Consider the following 18,612-nt stretch of genomic DNA (forward strand, 5'->3'; position numbering starts at 1 on the left):
TGTTCTCAAGATCCTCCTGCTTGACCTGCAGTTCAATGTTTTGCTCTTCCAGGGCCGCCACCCTCTGCCACAGCTGTTCCTGGTCCTCCGTGCGCGCATCAACTATCTTCTCCAAGCCGTCCACCCTCTCACCCAGTTCAGTAACCTCCTTGCGCAGCTCCTTAACGCAAGTTTGGACTTCCGTGCGCAAGCAGCCTATCTCCGTCTTGAGATCAGACATGAAAGCTTGAGTCACCGGCGGTGAGTCCGCAGTCATCGACGAGGGGACTTCAGTCGGTGCCACCGCTCCAGTCTTGCCCCACATAGCCATCACCGACGTGTCCTTGGCCGACGCCGCCGGTTCCTGCTTGCCCCCTTTGGATCTCGTCATCGTCGGGCCTGCAGCGAAGAGCTAAGTGTCCGTGTCTCCAGGCGGCAGCAATCGAGCGACCAGCGACCAGTGCCCCTGTCCGCCACAGGCCCAGAGGAGAGGGTGCCCCCAGTCAGTGCGGTCAGAAGACAGGGTCCAACAGCTCAGGGCGGAGGTCAGTGCATCGCACCCATGGCAAAGCAGCAGGCCGTCAGGGGACCAGAAGTCAGCGCACACACAGTCCAAGAAGTCAAGGCCCCAGGCGATGCAACGCCCCCAGCACCGCAGTGGGAAGAAGCAGTCCACTCAAGGAGACCGGGGCAAGGTCCCCCTCACCCCCTAGGGCCCAAAGCCCGTGGCTCCAACAAACTCTCTAACCGGCTCCTCCACCCAAGCAGTCCAAGAGCACCCCACCGCACCCAGAGCAAAGCCTGCCAGTGTCGAGGGGCAGGGCAATGCCCAGCGGCGGGCAGCACCTCACACCACCACCAGATCGCACCCAGCAACAGTTCCAGGCGGCTGTAGAGCCTCGTACCCCCTGCCAAATGCACGCCACCAGACGGGGAGGACAGGCCCAAGACAAGCGAGACCAGCACAAGTTCCAGAGGCCCCGGGCCAAGGTGTATCCCACACAGGGAGGGTTCACTTCCCTAGGGACTCGCAGGTAGGAGGGCAGCAGGTGGCAAGGGCTCAGGGGTGCTCAGCGTCCCCCGCCGCAGAGGCTCGCAGTGTTCAGTTCTCCCTCGCCGGGCACAGCTGCCAAAGTAGGCCCCTGTTCGTGGTGGGGGCGCAGGGTAGCAGTCCAGGTCGAGGTCCTCCAGGGGCACCAGGAGTGAGGGGGCACCCCTCGCATGCAGCCGCTCCCCCCGTAACCCCCAATGGATACGCCTCACCTCCGTTCGTTCTCCAGTGTCCCAGGGCTCCACAGCCACGCGATGATGCCATCGCCAGTCGTGGCTCACACGAGGTTCAGGGACAAAGATGGCGTCTGCAGCGTCACCCCGGGCCCGTCTCGTCGCTGTAGCGCTGCTGCGTCCCCCAGACAGTCCAGCTCGCAGGGTCTCCGCGCTCACAGGCCTCTCCGCTCGCCACCAGAAGCGTCCGGCGCCGGTCTCGGTGGACAGCCACACCGCGGCCCCCCGGCAGGTCAGCACCAGGACTCCTCACCGCCTCAGGCAGCTCCGCCACTTCCAGGGGGCGCCCGCCTCCAGACCCGGCACCCTTCTCAGCTCCGGAGCGCGTGGCTCACCCCGTCCAGGAGCGCCGTCGGTCACACCAGTTCAGGGCCCCCCACAAAGGCAGTCCACCGGCGCTACTGCGCTCCCCGCTGTCGCTCCTCCCGGGCTCCTCGCAGACACAGGCAACCCCTCCAGCCCCGGGGCATCAAAATGGCGGGCACAGCTCTGCACCGGGGTGCCGGCGCACAGGGTGGGGTCTCTCTCGCCTTGCCAGCAGTCGGAGGCTGTCCGATCAGGCCTCTCCACACTCCAGGGGCTCCCCAATCACCCCGAGTGGACCCAGCCGCAGGCTCGTTTCACAGCCCACCTCCGGTTGCGGCAGGCCGAGGCTTTCGCAGTCTCCGTCGGGTCTCGGGGCCACACCGATGCCTCCGCCAGCAGGGTCAAACCCCGGCGCTCTCCTCCGCCCGTCCAGGCCCCAGCCGGGACCCACAGACAGCCCACACCCGAGTCCAGAACGCAGCGGCCTGCCGCCGGTCAGGGAGCCAAAATGGCGGGTCCGGGTCGCCCGCGGGGACTGCACCGAGCCCTTTCAGCGCTCCCAGCGAGGCGCTCTGCCGTGCCGTCACATCGCCAGTGATTACTCCCTCCGGGGGTCCCCCAGCACTCGGGGTCCCTGCACAGCCCCCAAAATCCGCTAATAATTGCTAAAATAGGCAGCAGGGCACCAGAGCTCTCAGAGGGCACGTCTTAGCTCATCGCCGCCTAAGCCACGCCCCCCGTTCATCGAGTTTTTGATGAACATCATAGCATTCCTAACAAATTCCTCTGAATCAGGTGACTCATCAATAGTAGAAAATTAGCTGCATGTCATCAGCATAATTATAGATCTTAATCCCCAGACTGGATATGAGTGGACGTATGTAAATATTAAAAAGAATCGGAGAGAGAGGAACCCTGCGGGTCTCCACAGTTCATGTCTACAGTGTTGGATTTAAAAGGTGAGAGCCACACTGATTGTTTGCGGCCCTCAAGAAAGGATTTAACCCAATCCAAGGCTAAGCCCCCTATACCAGCTGCGGCTAAACGATCCAACAGTATATCGTGGTTGATGGTATCAAATGTCGCAGACAGGTCTAGGAGTATAGGGGCAGAAGGGCCTGAGTACAGTCCACATCTTCCTGACCTTTAAGATTGTCTATGACGGATGTACGTTGTTACAACGCATGCTTTTACTATGCATGCCTTTACAACGCAGGATTTACAACGCAAGTTGTTACAACGACTTGCGTTGGGAGGTGAAAGTGAATAGTTTAATTTACTATTCCAACTCCAGTCTCCGTGGATAGTAGGGAAGGTGTTGGATAGTAAATTAAACTATTACCTATCCTAGAGCGCCCCCCAGCGCAATTCGTTGTAATGACTTGCGTTGAAAAACCTGCGTTGTAAAGGCACTGCGTGGTAAAAGTTGCGTCGTAAAGGATGTTTCCCGTCTATGACTGACAGTAAAACTGATTACGTAGAGTGTGATGGATGAAAACCTGCCTGACGGTGTCCAAAAAGTTAGAAGCCTCTAGAAAAGAGCTAAGACATCTAGCTACATGAGTCTCCAATAGCTCAGCAGGAAAAGGGAGGAGAGATTTGGACCTGTACTTCTCCATCTAATGAGGATCCAGGCCTTGCTTTTTTGCAATGGAACAACCCCTGCTTCCTTAAAAACTGAGGATATTTGCCAGAATCCAAAACTGGATGAACAAAAGTTGGCCTTTGCCATAATGTGTCTGCGACTGAATTTGTAGTGATCAGCATAGAAAGTTGGTTAAGGCAGGACAGCTCATCACATGTCAAAATACAGGTTAAGTACTCAAAGAGTGTAGGAAAACACAACGTAAAGAGACTTCAGTCCCTTTTTAGGTCTCAGCTCTAGACAGAGCATGTACTGTCTCGAAAGAGACATGTTGTATATACTTTGTGGGCTTCCCCCTGCCTATAGGCTTCCCATTTGCTGTCTCCATTGTTGCTCTCCTAATCTTTCTCCCCATTTGTCCATGGCATGATTGTGTCATGCCTCTTCCTGTGTTTAGTACTCCCCGAGAGCAGAGACCAATTACTACTATCCATCCACTCCTCCCATTTAATGACCATTTTAGAAACTTCTTTTTTCTTTGTTTAAGAGCCCACCTAAGGAGCAGTCGTGTTTTCACTTGCTCGAGCACTGCTTCTGTGAACAGGCCTGTAAATTGTGTTCTTTTCTCATTTCTTGTCCCATCCCCCAATCACCCTTATCCCTCTCTCGCTTTCTCCATCCCATGCCACTGCGTCTGCTTGCCCTGTGCTTCTCCGACTGTTGTGAAATTGTTCTCCTCAACCTGTATTTTTTCTTATTCCTCCCCCAATCACCCTCCTCCCACTGTTGTTTGCTTCCTCCTGCGCCCCCATGGCTACTTGCCCTGTCCTTCTCTGACTGTAATGGAACAGGCCTGTAAGTAACATTATTACATTGTTTTTTAAGCCATAGCATGTTTTTCAATTACCTGGAGAGCATTTGTGGGGAGAGAGCAAGAAAGTCAAACACAGGAACATGTCATAATGAGCTCGCTGGTTACTAATGAAGCAGGCTGCGGGAAGGGCTTGTTTTAGTTCACTGGCGGATCTTTGTAAAGTGCCACCAACTGCACTCGTAGGCGCTGGAGTGCATCTGTATAGTAAGCGTTTTGAGGTTTACAATACAGCGCACAGTACATCAGAAATACCCTCCATGGTTTCCATTGCCTTGAAACGTCAGGTGACCACTTCCTTTCAGCTGTCATTCACTCACTCATTGTTACCCTCCTCCATAACCCGGTGATAGTTAAAAAAACAGGAAACATGCCATAACTGGCTTGCTGGTTACTAATAAAACAAACTGCAGGATGGCCTTGTTTCAATTTACTGGATGGTCATTGTAAAGTACCAGATGCCACCAACTGCCCTCCTGTGCGCTGGAGTGCATCTGTATAGTAAGAGTTTTGTGGTTTAGAATACAACACACTACATAAGGAAGCAGCTGGTTGTTACGTTGCAGAATTACAGGTTAAAAGCAAATAATCCGTAAAAGGCTTCACTGCAAGATAAAATAAACAAAGGCATTTTCAACAGACGGCACCCCACCTTTCAGATGTAGGTTTGGTAAATGTTGATGACAGCACTCATGTAAATTCATATTACTTAGATTTTGAAAACAGCAACCTACCAGGGGCACTAAAGAGGCACTTTCCACGTGCATGGACTCTTAGCCCTGCTTGAATCATAATAACAACAGTAGTAAAAAGAATATAATACTATTACATAACAATTTACGGCTGACATATCTAAGTACTGCAAGAATTCGTTAGTGTTACACAAATTAACAGCAATAATTATCGGCCTATCTCTCTGCTGCCGGCTCTTACGAAAATTGTTGAAAAGCACGTGCAGACGGTGCTCTCCAATTTTCTAGAGGCGAATGAGATTCTGCATGCCACCCAGTCAGGTTTTCGCCCCAATCTTAGCACCGAGACTGCGCTCCTCGAGGTCTCCGAAACAATCAAGGAGATACTGGATTCAGGGGGCAAAGCCATGCTGGTGATGTTGGATTTGTCGGCGGCCTTTGACACCGTTCCCCATGATGGTCTTCTCACAAGACTCCACGAGATAGGACTTCGGGGAACGGTGTTCAGCTGGTTTTCTTCCTTTCTAGCTGGCTGCCGGCAAACGGTCTGGGCCTCGCCAGACTCCGCCGTGATGCCGCCTTTGGGAGTCGGGGTCCCTCAGGGCTCTATTTTGAGCCCGACCCTTTTTAATATCTTCATGACCCCTTTGGCGGCGTTGGCGGAGTCGTTTGGGGCCCGGATCGTATCCTATGCCGACGATACCCAGCTCCTCTTCTCGTGTAAGAGAGGAGGAGATTTTGAGGGGGAGAGTATCCGGGATTGCCTTGGGGCTGTGTTTCAATGGTTCCAACTGCACAGCCTCAAGTGTAATTCCGACAAGTCCGAGATACTCTTCTTTGGGTGCGACATGGAGCCAGACTGGCAGGCCTGGTGGCCTGTCGACATGTTCCCCCCAACGTGTTCATCCCAAATGGCTAAGAACTTGGGTGTTAAGATGGACACGGGGCTGACAATGAAGGCCCAGATTCTGGGGGTGTCGGGCATGTGTTTCGGCCTCCTCAGGATGCTTCGGAGGTTTCTTCCCCTGTTATCGGAGGAGCACAGGAAGCTGACTGTACAGGCCCTGATAGGCTCCAGGCTGGATTATTCCAACGTTCTATACCTGGGCCTGCCAGAGTACCTGTTACAGCGGCTACAAGTTGTGCAGAATGCCGCGGCAAGAGCGATCTATGGAGTGAACAGACGCACCAGTGCTGCGGGCTTGCTCCAGACTTTGCACTGGCTCCCAATCCGTAAGCGGATCGCCTTTAAGGCTCTGACTCTGACATACAAGGCCCTTCATACGACGGGAGCTAAGTATCTCCAGAGGAGACTTACTTTTTACCAACCAGCTCGCTCTCTGAGGTCAGAATCTTTATTTCTGGCTACTGTTCCACGAGTGAAGAGAGCGCGTTTGGGAGGTCGCTCCTTTGGATTACTGGCGCCCCAATTATGGAATTCTTTGCCCCTCTCCCTTCGGGGAGCCACTGGCCTATTGGCTTTTAGAAAGGACCTTAAAACCTGGCTGTTTACCCAGTAGGCATTTTTGGTTTTCTGTTTTTCCCTTTTCTGTGTCTTTTCTCTTTTAATGTGTTATGTTAGTTTACTGCAGCCTTCTTCAATTAAAAGTGCCGGGACACTCTTTTTGAGTAGCCGTGCGCTCTACAAAAACCATTGTAACATAACATAACATAACATAATCTTATCAATCTTAGAACCTCCAAAGTCTGAGTTAGCCCTGCCAGGATCCGGCCACGTGACCCAGTGCTAACAGTACAGTGGTCTAATAAGCTTATCGTACCACTTTCTTGCAATGGCCATGACATCTAGGCGGATGGGAGGTATGGTAAGACTATACAATGTTTATATCAAACCAGATAGACACAACATTAACCCACAAAACACCATATATTACGGAGAGGGAATATATTTCATAAAGGATTCTTGAATTTGCATCTACACATGCAATAGTCTCTGCATTTTGATGATTGTAGTCTGTGATACTTCCAGCCAGTCGAATAGCTCAGTGGGTTGAGTGCCTGTAGCCGGCATTTGTGTGTAATCTGCAAGTTACAAGTATAAATTGCACTAAGGCAGACAGTACCTTCTGTTCTTTAGAGGTGAACAAAATAAGCATCATGATTTTACTAGGTAATTTTGACAGCACTCGTTAAAGGGAATTGACACATATTTGAAGTTACCACAACAGATAAGGTAAGTAGAGAAACCTTGAGTTTATTGACTGTTCCTCTCCACAGCTTCCAGTGAATGACCAACAGTCTCTGGCAGTTTAAACATCAAGATTCTATAACCATGGAGCCAAAGTAGCACAATGGCAAACATGTAAATGCATTACTACAACATCTCCCTTCTTTACCGCAAGAGCATAAAAAAGAAAATGAAAACTATAACTCACCTAAGAAAGGAGAAATGAAACACAAGAAAAGACGAAAGAAGAAAATACTAAAGAGAAAGGATACAAAAAAGCTCATTTCCATAGCAAACAAGAAGTAAAATACAAAATATACTTTTGCACATTATCATCAAAAATACAAAAAACATAAACAAAATTCAAACATCTATACGTTTTGATGGAACACTATTTCTATCACTTCTACGCATATAAGGAGATTGAACAGAACTCCTAGGGACGCTGTAATTTGAAATACCATGTTCAGACTCAACAGACGGGTGGTCTAATCCCACCTCCAGACCCATTTGGAGAACAATTTGATCAGGAATCTTGTACATCACCGAGAGATCCCACCAACTCTTGCCATTGACTCACCGCATAACGAGAAGTAGCATCCACACAAACAGTAGGACCAAACTTGGACAACACCTTAGGAACCTTGTGAGGACGCTTACTTTTCACCCAATCACCCACCTGGAACTTAGAACAGCCAACCTTCACATCCTTGGCACTCTTGGAGGAAACATCAACAGGAGTCTTGCTCTGCAAATCTTCTCCATCCACACCTGACAGAGTGGCAGCCTTAGAACACAATCCCTACTTCCTCCTCCAAGCAGAACACATATCAAAGCAGCAACTCTCCCATGCAACAACTCAAAAGAACTCTTCCTAACAGCCAAACAAGGAGTAGTGCGATGAGCACACAGCATGCTCTGCACTGCTTCATTAGCCTCCACCCTGTTGGAAATAGCTCACTGTACACACTAAACTAAAATGTGATTCATGCACTCAATAAAACCATTTGCTTGTAGGTGATTAAGAGCCACACGATGATGCACAATCCCAGATAGAAAAAGAAAATCAGACATTTCTCTTGAAACAAATTGCATCCCATTGTTGGACATTAATTCTTTAGGGAAACCTTCCCTGGCAAAAAGACTTTGAAAAAATCTGATGACTTCCTGGATGTTGGGATCAACCATAAAATGTACCTCCCACCACTTGCTATAGTAGTCTGCAACAACCAAAGCAAACGTATACCTGTTGGGTAAAGCGTTGAAAGGTCCAACAAAATCAACAGCCAACTTCATCCAAGGAACACTGGGAAGTTCCACTACTTGTGTGGGAGGAGTAACAGTCTTGACCACCTTGTCACTTGAGCAACAAATGATACAACCTCTGACCGCATCATCAATTTGGCGATCCTTGAAAGGCCACCGATAGACAGCACGAATCCTCCGTTTGGTGCTTGTCTGTCCAAGATGACCCTCATGACTGGAATTAACAATGCAAGACCTCAAACATTCAGGTGGAATAAACGTATCACCACTCATGACCATTTCACCACCCTCCAACAACTGAACATCAGCAATCTTGGCAAACGGCTAGAGCTCAACATCAAGATGTTTTTCCTTGGGCCAACCGTGAACAATTTGATCCTTAACTTCCTTAAGCAAACAATCAGATGCCACTGCATTAAACAATTCCTTCTCATCAAAACAACCAATACTGCAAACATCGATGACTGCAATCAAATACTCCTTATGATCGTCACAATCAGGTAAGTCAACCTCATAGCAAGGTAAAGGTGACCTCGAGAGAAAATCAACTCTGGTATTTCTTCCACATGGAATATATTCAACAAAAAAATGTACTGAAGCAATTTAGAACTTAATCTGGAAATTCTGGGAGCATGCTCTTTTACCACAAGACCATTCAGAATGGGCATGAGGGGTTTGTAATCTGTCAACAACTTGAAAGTCCTCACCCACAATAATTACTTGAATCTTTCAACAGCCCAACAACCATTTCCATTTCTATTTCAACAACTTTATTTGACAAATGTATGTAATAAAAGCAATTACAAAAATACAAATAAAATTAATTAGATAAAACAGCTGTCGATAGGAGAACATACAATTGGTAATTATAAAAAGGATTTGCTTCATTTTCTCTATTTGTGTATTTCTTGGATAAAAGTAGAAGTGCACACCCCAGCAAAGACCATCCTTAGAGGCTCTTGATCATATGTCTAAGTGGTGATTCATGCTAGACCTGGCCTCCGAAAGATAAAGTGAATACACTTAACAAAAAACAATAAAAGCTTCTTAGAGAGTGTCATAAAAGCATTTAAAATATGTACAAAACACATCTCAATCTTCAATAAGATTAACAACTTGTTATTGGACCCTCTTACATGTAAAACTCATTTGGATCTTCATAAATGACTCACTATTAAACCCTATACTGCTTAGTGGAAAAGTGGCAAATTTGAGTCACATCATTTTTGTAACCTCACTCAGACATAATAAGCGGGCCCTCAATACCCATGACCACCCTAAAAAATTTGCCAGGGCTATTGCAATGGGCGGTGAGGTATCGGTCCGCAGGATACGTTCTGCTTCGCTTGCCCGTCTAGTGCTCAGGAGCTTACAAATTGGAAGCAACCAGACACGACGCGGGGCAGCATAAGCAGCACAAACAAAAAGGAAATGAGCCAAGGATTCTTTGCAGGACTTGCATCCCGGGCATGTGGCAACTGATTGGGTGGTCCATTTAACGGTGAATGATCTCACTGGCAGTGTGCCTACCCTAAACTGGAAATACAGTTTGCAGTCTAGCGGTTTCATGATTAGGTCCCAGTAGATCTCCAGCTTCGGCGTGGCTTTATGTTCCAAAAATCGGCCTGAAAGGACAGATGGCTCACTTTGTCTAATGTTTTTATACTGGAACCATTCCCAATATTTGGCCTTTTATAACCTCCTTTTTGGGAAAGTTTGCGTTTTCAGGATCCGACCATATCGAAGACATGCCTATGTCGGACAAATGGTCTTTGACCGCCCATAGCCATTTAATGCGCTGTGAGACATCTACCCTTATTATTTCTAAAAAAACTTTCACATAGCCTGCGAGCTCTGGTATAGTCCAGAGTCTCCTCCAGTAAATGAGGGATCGGAGTTTAGCTACCGCTGGGATCGGTTTCCTCCCCAGATCAATTAATAATGGGCTCATTGGGGTACTTTGTGGCAGTCTAATAATTTTTCTTAAGAACCTATTTTCCGAAGATGTAAGAGTTACGAGGTTCTCACACCCCCAAAGTTCCGAGCCGAATAGGGCTGAGCTAACAACTTGTTTCGCAAACTTCAGAGCGGATTTGGCATCCGTAAAGAAGTGGGCAGAGCCGTCATGCGACACCTTAAGTTTAGAAGGATATAGCAATGAATATTAAATCTGCACCTGCAACAGGATCCGCTTCGCCGGCAGGAATTCATGCCTGGCCGTCTGCACCGCTGGGGTGAAATCTGGGTAAAAAGCAATCTGATTCCCTTGGTGTGTTATTTTCCCCATTGTACGTGCCTGGCACAGTACCACATCGCGGTCTTAATAGATCAACATTCTCGCCAGTATGGGCCGTGGAGGAGCTCCAACCGGAGGTCTAGGGCCTAAAGCACGATGGGCCCTTTCCACCGCAAAGACCGGTGAACGGTACGCAGAAAACAGGTCTCGCAGCAAATCCACCACATACACCTCCATTTTGGTGATAGCCATCGTCTCTGGAACTCCTGTGATGCGTAGATTGTTACGAAGTTATCTTGCCTCCAAATCCTCATTCTTGGCGCGGATCACACCCAAGAGCTTATTCATTTGCGATATATGATTCTTCTTCTCCACCTGAAAATCGTGAAAGTCGGACTGTTTACTTTCAAGCATGTCCAATCTATGTTCATGGACTCTGACCTGGGTCTTTACAGATTTCATTTGGGATGTTAATGTGTCCAATTTAGCGTCGATGGTGCAAAGGCTGGAATGCATTTCAAGCATAAGTTATGAATGTCCTCCCCTGATTGCCCAGCGGCCCCTCCGTAGACCCTCCAGTGGCCGATTCCGAGTCCGATTTCGTCTGACTAGTGGAACGGCGTTGTTCAAAGCTGATTTTAGGTTGTTTGACATCTTGCTTGCCCATGCTTAGCCAACAATGAGTGCTTCACAGCAGCGACCCAGGGAACCGGTGATGTCTTCCCCACCAAATTGCGCTTCGCCCCCCACACACAGCTCCCGGCCCCTGGCCACGCGACCTCAGCCTACTTGTAGATGGCAGTCTCCCATTTATCACCAGCACCATACTTGTCTCTGTGTTCGTGCTTAGACGTGGAACGATGAATCAGCCCCCACACCGCTGTGCTGGGGATGGCAGGTAAAGCAGCGACTCAGGTCTAATAGAAAACACCCCCACAGCACGCCACAATTCCCGGCTTGGCAACCACTGCTCTATGGCCAGTGCTGGTTTGTCATTAGGTCCATCATGCCATGTGCTCAGTCAGGATATCAGGGCATCAATCTGCTAGCCACCGCAGACCAAAGCATCAAAGTGCAGCAAAACCTCAGGACCTGCGACGTGTCTCGGTTCGCCGGCTGGTCTCCCAATGGGAGTGCGCAGTTGGGATAGATAGGGCAGCACCCTCTGACATCAAAGCACTCACTGTCCAAATGGCCTCAAATGTTCACATATCTGTTGCGCACTTTATAGTCTGCACAGCGTCTCACGCCTGCCACAGCGGCACGTCTCTGCAAGCAAGATTGACATCCGACCCCCCTGCAGCAGTCCAGATGAGCCCTCAGCTTCCGCTTACAAAATGGCGTCGTCCGTCAGGGGGAGTCTCGTCCCACACTCCAAATTCTGGCCGGCAATTTTATTTTCCCCCTCACGACGTTGCTACAGTGCCGACAGGTCCGCACTTGCTCCCCCGCCAATTCATCCTTCAGCGCTCCAGGGACTGCACACAGTACAGCATAAGCCCACAGCAAGCCTCGGACTCAAGTAGACGAGGCTTCCACTTCTCACTTCAGCTGCCTCCTCCCCCTCAGCAGCTTACACTGCTCCGGGGCTCATATCCTGCCAGCTGCAGAGAATAATACCGTTTATTGCTGCAGATTTTACGCTTACGAGGTAGCTATGACTGCAGAAGTTCGTCTCCTATATGTGTCCGGATCAAAGAAGGATTATGTTTCGGCTGGCGGAGCTCGCTAACCGAGCAGCCCTTCCGCAGCACAGCAAGCCTCGCCCCCCCCCCCTCTCTGTAGAATTCCTTCCCCGGAGATGCGATGGTCTAGATAATCAATAGGGTTAACACCAAAAGCACACTTGAGTTTGTTAGCAACAATACACTTCTCCTGCAACCTGCTCAAAAACTCAGTGAGATTCCTGTCATGCAAACCCTTACACTTTCCCACCACCAAAATATCATCCTGGAAAACCACTGTATCCTCAATTCCCTAAAACACCTTGTCCATAATACGCTAGAACACAGGAGCCACCGAGGTAAGCCCAAAAGGTATCCTTTTAAATTGAAAAGTTCCAATGGGGGAAACAAAGGCAGTGAGATGCTTGCAAGAAATATCCAGCTCGACCTGATAGTACGCAAAAGATAAATCAATCTTAGAAAACAACTTGGAACTTGCAAACTTTGAAAGTATATCATCGATACGGGGTAAGGGGTGGGAATCATCCCATATCTCTTTATTCAAACAGCGCAAGTCAATACATACCGTGAGATTACCATTTTTTTGCGGGCCACAACCAATGGAGATAACCATAAGGATGACTGCACCGGCTCAATGACCCCTAACTCACACATCCTCTTGAGCTCCTCTGCTAAATCATCTCTGACACTAAAATGTATATTACACAACTTATGTTTTACAGGAACAGCTTGATCCTTTACCTTGATGAGATGTTTGAAACCCTTAATGTGCCCTAGATTGTCAGCAAACACACTACCAAACCTAAGAGCCCAATGGGATAAACCATCACCCTGCACACCCTCATCAACAACAGACACCGGTTCCTTGGTGCCGGGTCTAAGGGTCATACCAAACAACCCCTGGTGGTACCACCCCAAGATGTTTAATCCTTTTTTCGCAACATACACATTTCCACTGATGCATCTCCCCTTGAAGGATGTATGTCATTACGACGCGGTGTTTACACCGCGCTACCATTACAATGCAGTTATCACAACGACAGTCGTTACAACGACTTGCGTTGGAGGGCGCTGGATTGTGGATTATTTTAATTTTCTATTCCAATCCCAGCCCACGTAACAGTAGGGAAGGTGTTGGAATAGAAAATTAAAATATTCCTTGAGCAAGAGCGCCATCCAGCGCAAGTCGTAGTAACAACTTGCGTTGTTATGGCTGCGTCGTAAAGGCCCCGCGGTGTAAACACCACGTTGTAAAGGATGTTTCCCCCCCTTGAATAACAACTGAGTTACAAAAATTCCTTTCAATTCAATCCTCTTGCCCTCATACGAACCGGCAATCCTGTCAGGAGGCTCTAGTTCCTTATCAGGCCAAGTACAATCAAACAATTCTTCCGTAATCATGGTCATGCGAGCACCTGAGTCTACAAGCAACCAAATGGATTTCCCATCAACAATCACATCCACAATAGGATCAACACAGTTGTCACAATCATCCATGACAACTAACATTAAATCATTCATGGAACTAACAACATCCACTGACATGTCACACTTATCCTCATCAACATAGACCTCATTAACATTGCCTCTGGAAGTACACACTTTGGCAAAATGTCCTTGTCTGCCACACAAGAAGCATTCCTCACAGGGCATAAACAAGAGTTGGGGAAATGTGAAAGGAAACCACATTTCGAACAAAGATTCATTTGTTGACCCATCTTTTTCTCAGGCCTATTGATCAGAAATGTATTCCCCTTTTGCTCACTGAATTGTTTTTCCCTTTGGTCTTTGCCCTTCTTTATTGCACCTACAGCAGCTTTATCGGGCTTCAACTCTCTAGACGCTTTAAGTGATAATTCTATGCTGTCAACAATAGAAATTGTTTCTTGCAATGATTAGTTTTTCAATGAAAGAAGCTTCTCTTGAACTTTTTTTATCCCTGCAACGTACCACAACCTGATCTCTTATCATCTGCACGGTGAAATGCTCGAATTCACACTTGGACGCCAAAATGCGTACTACAGCTACATATGATACAATACTTTTGTCTGCTTCTTGCTCTCTAGTGAAGAATGTGTGCCTAGCCACTACTAAACTACCTTCAAAATCAAATTGCTTTTCTAACATAGCAACAGCTTGTTCAAACTCATTAAGCGGTTCCTCACCATCGACCACATCAAGAGGTGGTAATTGTTCCAAAACAGCTTGCCCTTCAAGTACAAGATTGTGCTCCAAAATAAAAATGTTCCGTTCTGCTCTGAACCTGATGCCCCCCATGGCCTCTAAATACTTTGTAAAGGCCCTATACCATACTTTCCACCTGACTGGTGGGTCTCATGGAAGCTGTAAGAAAGGAGAAGGAGCTTGTACACTTTGCATGTTGGGTATAAATAAGAAACAATTGTGTACACACAACATTAATGACGAGCTGAGCCTGTCATAACCGCCGCGGAACGCCGACACGGGGATAATTTCCCTCCTGTGCGGGGCGTTCCATTGAGTGGGCGGAGTCATGACGAGCTCTCCCCCGCACCGCGGGGGAATTAGCCCCGCGGGGAAGGGGTTAAAGGAGAAAGCACAATAGTAAAATACGCCAACATAAACCTGGTAGATAAACTTACTGCCCCCCTTTTTAAAAAAAATGTAAAAGATCAAATACGCAGCATTAAATAAACAGGGCAAATGTCATGAACTCTTTGGCAGGTAGAACACGCTTCACAGATAAGAATATTGTCCCATGTACAAAATTACACTGAAAAACCCTAAGTCTCGACTTGCCACGAAATCCAAATATTTTAAGTGAAAAACAAAAGTTGCAAAGGAAACACTGAAAGACCCAAAGCCTCGACTTGCCACAAAACCCAACTATTTGAAATGAAAAATAAAAGTTGCCAAAGGAACAAAAACGTGTGTCTCACCGATGATTTGATATGCTTCTGCCTGATCTCCAAAACTGTTATAAAAGAAAAACAGAGTGTAAACGAAAGCAGTGTACATTCGACTGCACCTCTGTTCCTCAGTGCGGTCACCGTTCACCGCTCACCGTCAGGAATTCCAAAACGTGCATAACCGTAATGACGGCATACGTCACACCGCCTATGTTCCACAACGTCATCAAAAGGGGCACGGCGTTTGAGGAGAGCAGATCGTGGGAGCCTCTCGCATCATGCAGGAGCCTCTTGCAGCACACAAGCTTCCAATGAACGCAAACACACCTCAAAGATACAATCACCGGGCAGATGTTGAAATCCTTTCCAGTGCCGATCGGAGTCGCACGAACAGTATTTCTGGCAGGCAGGCAGACACAAAACTATGCCTAGACGTGATGTCCCATCAGCACAGTCAATGCCCCCAACAGATCCAACCAACAGCTTGGGCACAGTAGCATTTTGTAGATCGATAAAACGAAAGCCCAGGTTAAGAAAACGAATATATATAATGCCGAGACATGACGTCCCATTGGGAAACACTTGGCACAATCCACTGCTAGCACTCCAAACAAATCCAGAGCAGAGAGCACAAGAAAACAGCTCCAAAAGGATTTACATGAAGTACAGGACACTTCATCACCACACAGCCACAGCTACAAGCGTGGGTGGAGACACAGAATGGTCATCCCATCCTCTTCGCCAATTTGAAGTGACCACATCAGACAAGGTAAGTGAAGAAACCTTGAGCTTATTGAGTGTTTGTCTCCACAGCTTCCAGGGAATGACCAACAGTCCCTGGCAGTTTAAACATCAAGATTCTATAACCATGGAGCCAAACTAGCACAATGGCAAACATGTAAATGCATTACTACAATTCAGGGCTTTAAGTGGGAAAAAAAACTGGGGGTGCTCTAAAAGGGGCGTGGCTACTCTCATAAAGGGGTGTGGCCTATCCAGGTAGGGGCGTGGTCTATCCGAGTAGGGGCGTGGTCTAAATCAAGATAACTAGCATTGTGTGCTTAAGAAAATCATGAAGTCGCATCCAGCAAAGGATAATAAAATAGGCAAAAAAGTATATTTATTAAGTATAAGCCATACAAATACCAAACACTTTAAAAAAACATGTAAAAATTATTTATATTACTTAGAAATCTATTGCAGGATTCCCCAAAACCCTTGAAGATATTCAGTGTGATTATTTTGCTGGGGTTTCTCACAACAATTTTCTTCAGCGGACCTTCTACCTTTTGCAAGCCAACTCTTCACATACAGCTTTGCATCAAATGTTTCAAATGGAGGACCATTGAGTTTTACCCATAGGCATGAAGAAATGGTCTCTACAAGAAGAGAGGCCCTTGTTGGACAAGCAATTAAGTTCATTGCGCTGAAACCTCTCTCGCAATCCGCATTACTTGCTGGCAGGGTTTCCATGCAAACTACTAACTTTTTTTAATGCTTCAGGGGTTTTCTTTCCACCAAAATCTTTGAAAAGTCTAAAAGCTTGGATAGTATCTCTTGCTGGCAGCTGAAACTCTGAATACAGTTTCTGGATATCTGTTTCCCCATAAAGAATACATTCATCACCAGAAGGCAAGTTGCTTGCATCTAGCACACTGAAGCTGGCTATAAGTTCTTTCTCAGAATCCGGGGCACATCGTTTATTTATATTTACAGACAGGCTTTGGTAAAACTGATTTTGATTAAGGGCAACAGAGTTGCTTCTACCATGGGAAAGAGGAACATTCTTGAATTTGCCCTCGTCCACTGCTCTCTGAGCCGCAGATGCAAACTCCCCTGGGGAGTCCTTCATTGCTATAAATATGCGTACTTGACTAACCAAAAGTCTGTGGGCATTAACAATTGTAATATCCCTCTTCTGTAAGGAGAGTGATAAGTCTTTGAGCTCTTGAAGTGCATCACACATTACCCCCAAATCTCTGATAAAAGAATAGGATGTAAGCTTCTTCAAGAGACCTTCATACTTACTCCGGTCTCTTATGGGTCTGGATGGGTCTTTAGAAGCATTCTCAAAATGTTTGCACAAGGCAGGGAAGCAGTTCCAAACAGCTTTCACAGATCTGTAACTGGATGCTACCCATCTAGTATCAAGCATTTTCCCTATCTTCTGAAGCTGTACACATAGCTCGCTGGCGGCAAGATTTAGCTCTCTCTGGTTTTTTGGTGACATGCTGTATGTGGCATACAATGAGTCCATGAAAATCTTGAAGTGATTGACCCCTGCAACCTCATCAACTGTATCTGCCACAGCAAGTTCTAGTCTGTGAGCCAAACAGTGCCATGTCAGTACAAGATTTGGAAATTCTGATTTCAACAATGCTACTACTCCTCCTTTTTTACCAAACATAACTGCTGCTCCATCAGTACATACTGCAATCAAGATATCATGAAGCAGACTTTTTGTGAGTCCAACTTTTTCAAAGTAGCTTAGGAGAGCGGTCTTTACGCCAATAGCATTAGTTTCTGCCAGCTCCAGGAGGCCGAAATAGATGGTCACTGGGGTACTTTCATTTCCAAAAATGCCACGGAGGTAGATGATCAAGGTAGAAGCATTGCTAATAGAAGTGCTCTCATCAATTAATACTGTGATCTTTGGTTTGTGTTGTCTGATATAACAGACCAATCTTTGTTGCATTTCCAATGCAATGTGTTTTATTATTTCAGTTGCAGTCACATTGCTGTGCAAAACACGTCCCATTGCGCTGCCATTCTTTGCCTGAAGGAGAATTAGATCAGGGTGGTCAGTGAAAGGGCGATCTTTTTTTGCCAAGTAGAAGGCAGTGTCAAATACCCTGCATGTGCTCTCCATATGTTTTGCATTACATTCGTGTACTGCCACCACCAATGTATTTTTCTGCTGAGCTGTAAGAATGTCCTCAGCTGCCAAGTGACCAGCGCTCGCCTTATGCTCCATAATCTTCTTCCTGAGCTGTTTCTGCCTGAAAGCTTTTCCGTCACCGGAAGGACCAACCTCGCCATCTGCCCACACTTTACTTACGCGCATGCCTTGGGTGTTATTGTGCACTGAAAGACCTGTTGATTTAGCCCGTTTACAGGAAGAACATCCAATATTGCCTGACTTAAGATACAACCATTTATATTCCTCCTGAAAGTAATACCACTGTTTAGTGTTCCAGCAGTCAGGGAGTTTGACAGTTTCTTTCTCTGGCACACGTTGAAGTTTTTCTAATGGTGGACTGTCCCTGTCAGACTCTTGCTGGGTTTTACAAGCTTCATCACTAGTTGGTTGCACTGGACAAGACTCCCCTGTAACACGCTGGCGCTTCAGTGACGGTAGGAAGTCAATCATTGAAGACTGCATAGACTTGCGCTTCAGAGCAGAAGCAGATAAGCTACTAGTAGCCATGGTAAATGTAGAACTTCCTTCTTGGAGGCTGGACTGGTATATCTGAAAAAGAAAAGAAAATCTTGCTCTGCTGGTTTCCTCTGCTGATTTTGGTTTCCAGGTGATAAGGCCTTCCTTCACGAAAATAGAATATTGAGCCTCTTATCTGCAACAAAAATTGAATAGTTTACGCCAGTGATCAACAATGTTTAATTGAAGTGCCATT

The 18,612-nt window shown here is 47.1% G+C and overlaps 1 protein-coding gene across 1 annotated transcript; it reads right to left on the minus strand.

Annotated features, from left to right (window-relative positions):
• Nucleotides 1-16,174: 16,174 nt before the first annotated feature.
• On the minus strand, nucleotides 16,175-18,407 carry LOC144820352 (E3 SUMO-protein ligase KIAA1586-like). Its single transcript, XM_078677915.1, is given in 2 exon segments — nucleotides 16,175-16,471; nucleotides 16,473-18,407. Coding segments are annotated over 2 exon segments (2,232 nt in total).
• Between the last annotated feature and the right edge of the window lie 205 nt (nucleotides 18,408-18,612).

The sequence above is a fragment of the Lissotriton helveticus genome, chromosome 2_1 (genome assembly GCF_964261635.1).
Source record: "Lissotriton helveticus chromosome 2_1, aLisHel1.1, whole genome shotgun sequence".
Lineage (NCBI taxonomy): Eukaryota > Metazoa > Chordata > Amphibia > Caudata > Salamandridae > Lissotriton > Lissotriton helveticus.